General features: G+C 47.2%; 2 protein-coding genes across 5 annotated transcripts in view; one reads left to right on the top strand and one right to left on the bottom strand.

Annotated features, from left to right (window-relative positions):
• Nucleotides 1-184: 184 nt before the first annotated feature.
• Nucleotides 185-7,663, bottom strand: srp54 (signal recognition particle 54). Of its 2 annotated transcripts, none has more exons than XM_079174794.1 (17): nt 7,508-7,663; nt 5,767-5,878; nt 5,566-5,659; nt 5,351-5,442; nt 5,175-5,259; nt 4,793-4,897; nt 4,608-4,674; nt 2,759-2,816; nt 2,500-2,650; nt 2,228-2,376; nt 2,040-2,140; nt 1,685-1,771; nt 1,534-1,607; nt 1,326-1,434; nt 1,057-1,227; nt 691-786; nt 185-607 (listed from the first exon to the last, which is right to left on the bottom strand). In XM_079174794.1, the coding sequence occupies exons 3-17, from the start codon at nt 5,641-5,643 to the stop codon at nt 516-518; spliced, it is 1,515 nt and encodes a 504-aa protein (XP_079030920.1). In that variant the 5' UTR covers nt 5,644-5,659; nt 5,767-5,878; nt 7,508-7,663; the 3' UTR covers nt 185-515. The 2 variants fall into 2 exon arrangements, with proteins under 2 accessions (XP_079030920.1, XP_079030919.1); XM_079174793.1 differs by having other exon boundaries at nt 5,566-5,663.
• Nucleotides 7,664-8,155: 492 nt separating this feature from the next.
• The window catches only part of LOC306707372 (uncharacterized protein), a 4,627-nt gene continuing 4,271 nt past the window's right edge, over nt 8,156-8,511 (top strand). Inside the window, exon 1 of one of the 3 annotated variants that reach the window (XM_079174800.1) lies at nt 8,156-8,353. The gene's annotated coding sequence lies outside the window, so the exon portion shown is untranslated. The other 2 variants (XM_079174798.1, XM_079174799.1) reach the window with 2 other exon arrangements.

Below are 8,511 nucleotides of genomic sequence, written 5' to 3' on the forward strand. Positions count from 1 at the left end.
TTATTATGAATGAACATTAATGAATCAATAACTATATATATATATATAATACAGTATATTATATATAGTTACATATGCATAGTGAGTGTGATGTACTTTAAGAATACGGTTGTACTTTTAACTTGGTTTCATGTTTTTAATTTTTAAAACATGAGAATGAAATAAAGAGGCAGGTTTAAACTGGTGCTTTACAAATGTTTATTATCTGACAAAAACACTCAGGAACTAACGTCGTCATCAGCTTCTCTCTCCGTCTAAACCTCCCACAGATCCACTGAATGATTTAATGATCCTCCTGAGTTTAAAAACTGCTCCTTCAAACCATTTCTTCTTCTTCTGTGTTTCTAAAAGCAGCAGACAACAGAATGGAAAAACTCAAACATCCTGCTTTTATTTTGTCTCTTTACACTTCCTGTTCTTCCTCTCTCTCTATGCCCCGCCCCCTTGACCTGTACCTGTCAGGAGGCGGAGCTACATGTTGTTGTTATGTGTGAAGGCAGCTGATTGGTCGGCGGTCACATGTTGTTAAATCCCATCATGCCTTTCATGTTGCCGGCGGCTCCCTGCTGGAACTGACGCATCATGGACTGAAGACCAGCCATCCCCCCTTCAAAACAAAAGCTCATTATTACATGTTCTGAATTATTAAACGTTCATAATCTAGAGGACCATCAGCAGACCAGGTCTCACCCATGTGGTGCAGGACTCTGGGGTCCATCATCTTGGCCATCTGCTGGTTCAGTTTAGCCATCTGAGACGGGTTCACGTTCTTCGACATGTCGCCTCCTTTAAGACAAAACACAGACATCAAAGTCTCCTCAGTCCCCTACAGCGCCCCACAGTCCAGTCCTCAGTCCCCTACAGCGCCCCACAGTCCAGTCCTCAGTCCCCCACCCCCACAGCCCAGTCCTCAGTCCCCTACAGCGCCCCACAGTCCAGTCCTCAGTCCCCTACAGCGCCCCACAGTCCAGTCCTCAGTCCCCTACAGCGCCCCACAGTCCAGTCCTCAGTCCCCTACAGCGCCCCACAGTCCAGTCCTCAGTCCCCCACCCCTACCTTTAAAGAGGCCCTTGATGCCCCCCATCTTCTTCACCATCTGGGCGAACTTGGTGTACTGAGTCAGCAGCTCCTGGACGTCTCTGGTGGCGACTCCAGACCCTCGAGCGACTCTCTGGATCCTGTTGGGCATCTTACTGAAGAGCTTAGCTCCGTCTTTACTGTCCAGCTCTGAGAGGGACAGACAGACCGTGAACCTGTGTGTGTGTGTGTGTGTGTGTGTGTGTGTGTGTGTGTGTGTGTGTGTGTGTGTGTGTGTGTGTGTGTACCCTGGTCGTTCATGCTGTCCATGATGGTCATCAGCTTCTTCAGTCGGGCCATGGACTCCTGTTCGTTTCCTTTGCTCATGAAGTCCGTACCAAACCCGGGAATCATCCCCTGAACCACAGACAGAGTTATGAGCCTGTGATCATGTGACTACTCTGGTTCTAGGTCACATGTCAGAGTGTGAGCAGTGGAAGTGTAAAGCGTGTTCACCATGATCTGTCCGAAGGGCCCCATCTTCATGATGTTCTGGAACTGCTCGTACATGTCTCTGAGGGTGAACTGACCTGGAGGTCACAGGTCACGGGTCAGTCATCGGGTTCCTCTTTATTATAGTAAAGGTAAAGGAAGTGTCCTTTCTCACCGTGTTTCAGTTTGTCGATCAGTTCTTCGTTGTCGTCCAGTTTCAGTTCGTTCACTCTGTCGATCAAACCCTCGATGTCTCCCATTCCTGACAGGAAGAGGAGGAGTTAGATGACATCACCGGGTGCTTTTATAATATGCTACCTCATGTCCTCTCTCCTCACTTCACCCTCATAAAGGATCCTCGATGAGACTCTTGTGACTCTACATGCAACTGCTCCTTTAGTTTTCATACGTTTTTTATTAACTGAAGTCTCTAGAAAATGACGCTCCGAGGCGTCTCATTGATTAAATCCTTGCTGCCTCGACTCCTCGTCTCCTCCCTACTTGAGATGTGCACTAGAGAAGTTATTCACCGAGCAGCTTGCTGATGAACGGCTGAGTCTTGAAGGGCTCGAAGTCGTCGATGTGTTCTCCCGTTCCGATGAAGATGATGGGACTCCTCGTGGCCGCCACACTGACAGGAAACAGTAGAAGAAGAACAGCGTCAAGAAACACTGGTCACTGTGACATCACACGGCGCTCCGACATCACGCGGTCTTACGCGCTCAGAGCTCCTCCTCCTTTGGCGTGCCCGTCCAGTTTGGTGACGATCACCGACGCCACGTCCACTTTGTCCTTGAAGGCCTTCGCCTGAGACTCACAGGCCTGACCGATGGAGGCGTCCATCACGTACACGATGTTGTCAGGTTGCTATGGACACAGGTAGAGAGAAGCATCGGGAAGGTGAAACACTGATTGAGGTACTCAACACAGACCGCTTCACACCCCTTCAGTTAGTTAGGTGCGTTCAGCTGCGGGCGTTGGGGTACTCACCACAGCGTTGGAGACTTGCAGCATCTCCTCAAACAGAGAGTCTTCCTGTTTGTGTCGTCCACTCGTGTCCACGATGATGATCTCAAAGTTCTCTCCTTTGAACTTCTCGACTCCCTCGGCAGCGATCACCACCGGGTCCATCTCTGTGTAACTGAACACAACACACAGGTGAGACGCACACGCAAAAGAGGTGAGACACACAGGTGAGACACACGGGGTCATTCAGCAGACAGCAGGGGGCGTGGCCTCTGTGACTCACCTGCCGTAGAACGGGATCCTGGCTTTGGTGGCGTTCTGTTTCAGCTGATCGAAGGCACCTGAGAAGAGACGGAAGATTTATATACCGGAAAAAAGAAAGTACTGGAAGTGTAGCCTGAGGTGACTGAAGGGAGTTGAAGTGTAGCCTGAGGTGACTGAAGGGAGTTGAAGTGTAGCCTGAGGTGACTGAAAGGAGTTGAAGTGTAGCCTGAGGTGACTGAAAGGAGTTGAAGTGTTGCCTGAGGTGACTGAAGGGAGTTGAAGTGTAGCCTGAGGTGGCTGAAAGGAGTTGAAGTGTAGCCTGAGGTGACTGAAGGGAGTTGAAGTGTAGCCTGAGGTGACTGAAGGGAGTTGAAGTGTAGCCTGAGGTGGCTGAAAGGAGTTGAAGTGTAGCCTGAGGTGACTGAAGGGAGTTGAAGTGTAGCCTGAGGTGGCTGAAAGGAGTTGAAGTGTAGCCTGAGGTGACTGAAGGGAGTTGAAGTGTAGCCTGAGGTGACTGAAGGGAGTTGAAGTGTAGCCTGAGGTGACTGAAAGGAGTTGAAGTGTAGCCTGAGGTGACTGAAAGGAGTTGAAGTGTTGCCTGAGGTGACTGAAGGGAGTTGAAGTGTAGCCTGAGGTGGCTGAAAGGAGTTGAAGTGTAGCCTGAGGTGACTGAAGGGAGTTGAAGTGTAGCCTGAGGTGACTGAAGGGAGTTGAAGTGTAGCCTGAGGTGGCTGAAAGGAGTTGAAGTGTAGCCTGAGGTGACTGAAAGGAGTTGAAGTGTTGCCTGAGGTGACTGAAAGGAGTTGAAGTGTAGCCTGAGGTGACTGAAAGGAGTTGAAGTGTAGCCTGAGGTGACTGAAGGGAGTTGAAGTGTAGCCTGAGGTGACTGAAAAGAGTTGAAGTGTAGCCTGAGGTGACTGAAAAGAGTTGAAGTGTAGCCTGAGGTGGCTGAAAGGAGTTGAAGTGTAGCCTGAGGTGGCTGAAAGGAGTTGAAGTGTAGCCTGAGGTGGCTGAAAGGAGTTGAAGTGTAGCCTGAGGTGGCTGAAGGGAGTTGAAGTGTAGCCTGAGGTGACTGAAGGGAGTTGAAGTGTAGCCTGAGGTGACTGAAGGGAGTTGAAGTGTAGCCTGAGGTGACTGAAAGGAGTTGAAGTGTAGCCTGAGGTGACTGAAAGGAGTTGAAGTGTTGCCTGAGGTGACTGAAGGGAGTTGAAGTGTAGCCTGAGGTGGCTGAAAGGAGTTGAAGTGTAGCCTGAGGTGACTGAAGGGAGTTGAAGTGTAGCCTGAGGTGACTGAAGGGAGTTGAAGTGTAGCCTGAGGTGGCTGAAAGGAGTTGAAGTGTAGCCTGAGGTGACTGAAAGGAGTTGAAGTGTTGCCTGAGGTGACTGAAAGGAGTTGAAGTGTAGCCTGAGGTGACTGAAAGGAGTTGAAGTGTAGCCTGAGGTGACTGAAGGGAGTTGAAGTGTAGCCTGAGGTGACTGAAAAGAGTTGAAGTGTAGCCTGAGGTGACTGAAAAGAGTTGAAGTGTAGCCTGAGGTGGCTGAAAGGAGTTGAAGTGTAGCCTGAGGTGGCTGAAAGGAGTTGAAGTGTAGCCTGAGGTGGCTGAAAGGAGTTGAAGTGTAGCCTGAGGTGGCTGAAGGGAGTTGAAGTGTAGCCTGAGGTGACTGAAGGGAGTTGAAGTGTAGCCTGAGGTGACTGAAGGGAGTTGAAGTGTAGCCTGAGGTGACTGAAGGGAGTTGAAGTGTAGCCTGAGGTGGCTGAAAAGAGTTGAAGTGTAGCCTAAGGTGACTGAAAGGAGTTGAAGTGTTGCCTGAGGTGACTGAAAGGAGTTGAAGTGTTGCATGAGGTGACTGAAAGGAGTTGAAGCGTACCAGCTCTGAAGGTGTCGGCACAAATCAGGCAGGTCTTCCAGCCCTTCCTTTGGTAATAATAGGCCAGCTGCAGGAAACAAAGCAGAGAGTTTCACAAAACTACAATGCAAACACCACCACTAGACGGGGGGGTGGGGTCTGTCTACACAGCGGGTGGAGTTATGTCTCAGAATGTGCGACGTCACCTTGGAGCAGGTTGTAGTTTTCCCGCTGCCCTGCAGACCAACAAACATGATGACGTTGTTCTTTCCTTTTGTAGGAGTCCAGGCCTTCACACCGGGGTCCACCAGCTGGAGATACACACAGTATACACACATAATATACACGGTACACACACAGTACACACACATAATATACACGGTACACACACATAATATACACAGTACACACACATAATATACACAGTACACACACACAGTGGTTGATTCTCAGAAACTATAAGTTTAGTCAAATACAAATGAATGTTTCAGGACTTTATATTATATTTGGCTCTTGTTTTTTTAAATATTCTCCGTCCTGGTAAACTCATTCTTAGTTCCAGGACTCTTCCAGGTCTGCGGTTCTGACCTTGACGAGCTCCTTGAAGACGGCGTGTTGGATCATCCTCCTCTTGTTCAGACCTGAAGCCATCTCCTCCAGATCTATGGCAGCCCTGCAGGGACAAACCAGAGAGCGAGAGAGAACAGGGTTCAACCACAGCTGGACTGGACTGGAGCAGGTCTCGATCCTGGATCAGGACTCACTTGACATTCTCTCTCAGCTGTTTGACCAGTTTGATGTTGACGTCGGCCTCCAGGAGGGCAGCACACACCTCCTTCAGCATGGCGTTCAGCACCTGGAACACAAACATCAGCGGTTTATTACCCCATGAATATTCTATATTAATTATCGGACAATCAGAAACAGGGACTCAGGGATGGTGACATCGGCCGCTGGTCACATGACCTCCTGGTGTTACCTCCTCATTGATGATGGTGGCATTGCTGAGAGACCTCAGCGCCGAGGTGATCTTCCTCCCGAGGTCGGCTAACACCATGATGACGCTGTGAGGTCTACCTGAAACACACGTGATGTCATCAGAGAAACACGGACCTTCACTAATTAATATTCATGTTCATCACATGAGGAACATCTTCATCAATAACATGACTGAGGTTACCGTGTCTCCCTGTGTGCGTGTGTGGAGGAGAGCCTTCAACTGAGCGAGCTCAGTGAGTCAGCAGGTCAGCTGACAGGTGAACGTCTCAGCAAGCAGCGACTCACTTCCTGTTCTGAGGAGAGAAGAAGAAAAGTCCACCAATCATCAGCTTATGAGGTCTTCTTCATCCTCACCTCCTCTCTTCACGGCTTAGCCCCGCCCACAAGAGAGGAGTCAAGGGGTACATCCCAAGTCTCTTATTTGTCATTTCCTCTCTCCTCGCTTGAACCGGAAGTTGTTCTGCTCCGCCATATTGACGGTCGTCCCAAAGCTCTTATTTAGCTCTGAGGATCGAGGAGGGAGGAGAGATCTCTGAGGAGTCATGAGCGAGGAACCAGGAGAACAGACTTCCAGGAAGTGTGTTAATGGAGGACACGCCCCCTCAGTGCTCATCATGTGATTGGACGCTGCAGCCGGACTGATGACTGAGTTTAACAGCAGAGTGAAGATCAGATTAAACTCTAGTTTATATTTGATCTGTTCTCTGGTTTAAATAGATGTTCATTGTAGTCTGAACAACAAAAGAACCACAAACAACTTCCTTCATTTAGTAAAGATTAGTGTTTTCATGATGTTTCCTCAGTAACTTCATGATGAAAGGATGAAAGTGAGAGATCTTTACATCATTGATCATCATTTCATTCAGTCACTGAGGATCATTCAGAGTTTCATGAGTTTCATCATTTAAGAGAAACAATCATCATGTTCTGCTTATTTCATGATGACGTCACAGTCACAGTTTAAAACGTTCAGACGCAAATAATCATAAATAAGACGAAAACATTCCACCGTAGAGATGATCCTGATCTCATGAACACAGTTTAACAGACTCCAGAGACGATCACAGTGTGTTTATGAGTTATTAGTGTTATTAGTTACTATTATTAGTCCAGAGATCATGAGAACAGACTCACACTCCTCTAAAGTCTCTCCAGCTGTTAAAGCCGACTGACAGCTGATCCAGATGTGATCAGGTTTGAAACTACAGCTCCCACAATGCCTCTGGGGTTACACAGTGGAGGGTTACTGTTGCCGTGGATACAAGAGTTCACATCAGGAGTCTGATCTGATGATGATGTCATCATGTGCGTCATGAGGAAGATGTTCTCCATTGACCCTGATGTGAAGCGGCCATGTTTGTCTTGATGATGAATTCATGAAACTATTAATATTATATTTAAGGATTCATAAGGTTGTCTGACGTCAGTCTGCAGAGATCAATATAATCTATTTATATTATTTTTGATTAATGACGTCATTCAATCTTAAACTGTATTAAACAGAAACAATAACCGATGATTTAAAACAGACGAGCTTCATATAATCAATACATGTATTAAACATTATCGATCAGTACGTTTCACAGACTGACTGATGACGTTATTGAGCTCTGACGTCGACACGTTACATTGTTTCGTTTCATCTTTTCAACCGTAAAAACACAACAAAGATCAGTCATTTAAACTACGTCATTGTATCGATACATGTTGATTAGTCATCAGTGTTAAAGAACAACATGTCGGCTGTTTACAGCGCTCCGCGATACTAACGTTAGCTTAGCATCTAGCCGTCCCCGTTGGCCCGGAGCAATGCTAGAAGCTAGCCGTGTAGCTAACAGCTAACACCGTGTAGCTAATGGGCACATTGACGGGTGTTAAGGAACAGAGACACGTTACACAGAGAAAAACCGGTACCGACTTACCGACTCTCGGTGTGTTTGATCAAACATTCAGCTGGAAAACACCGGAAGTTTCCAGAGGAACGTCATCCAATCAGAACCAACCCGGAAACAATAAAGGCGTCTTCTTCTTCTGCGCTACTTTTAACGGTAGATTTAAACACTCTACTGCCGGACTCAAGAAGAGAAATCAAACAATTAGTTCAATAAAGTATATAATACATCTAATAAAATAATTAACAACAACAATAAACTATATATATATATATATATATATATATATATACAGTTGTCTTACTCCTAACTCCTCATGAACTCTCCTTCACATCTTTCCTAACGTCTTTTCCTAACCACTTCTCACGGGCGCGACCGTGGCTCACTGAGTAGAGAGGGTCATCCGGTAACCGCAAGGTTCTTGGCTACTACGTGTCCTGTGTCGAAGTGTCCCTGAGCAAGACACTGAACCCCTAACCGCTCCCCGGGCGCTAATACTGTATAGAGCCCACTGCTCCTTACATATACAGGGACGGGTTCAGGCTCCAGACCTGTAGAGGTCCTCAGCAGTGGACCTCAGCAGTCTGAACTGTAAACGCGTTTGTCTCAATAAAGTTTTTCAAAATAAAATAAAACACAACTGCTTCCGAGGTGAGCTCTGATTCTTAAGGTGGTCTGAACACTTCACGAGGAGGAAGACGTTCGGATCATAAAGCTAGTGATGGAGAGATGAAGCTTCAGGAAGCATTGGAGCTTTGCATCCAAATGGTTCACTGATGGGCTGAAGCTTCGTGGCGCTTCATCTGCTCTACTGCGCCATCAAGTGGACAATACGTGTAGAACAGGCGGAGTGACGGTAACGACACCATGGCTTTGGTGTGTGAAGCATTGAATTGAATGATTGAATGATGCCAATACGTAACTTATGAACGTATTAATATGGAGTCTGTCTTTATGATACAATGGTGGGGTCAAAAGGGAAAGTGGAAACACATTGGGGAGAGGTTTGTGATTTGAATGTACTTATGTTAGGG

Source organism: Pholis gunnellus (assembly GCF_910591455.1).
Source record: "Pholis gunnellus genome assembly, chromosome: 15".
Classification (NCBI taxonomy): domain Eukaryota; kingdom Metazoa; phylum Chordata; class Actinopteri; order Perciformes; family Pholidae; genus Pholis; species Pholis gunnellus.

What these genes read in the sequence shown, in the direction of transcription:
- srp54 (XM_079174794.1), bottom strand. Translation starts at nt 5,643, where the DNA reads ATGGTGTTAGCCGACCTCGGGAGGAAGATCACCTCGGCGCTGAGGTCT. An exon ending in AAACTACAACCTGCTCCAAG is followed by an intron (nt 4,675 to 4,792) that starts GTGACGTCGCAC and finishes TGTTTCCTGCAG; the next exon opens with CTGGCCTATTATTACCAAAG. An exon ending in GATCGACAAACTGAAACACG is followed by an intron (nt 1,608 to 1,684) that starts GTGAGAAAGGAC and finishes TGTGACCTCCAG; the next exon opens with GTCAGTTCACCCTCAGAGAC.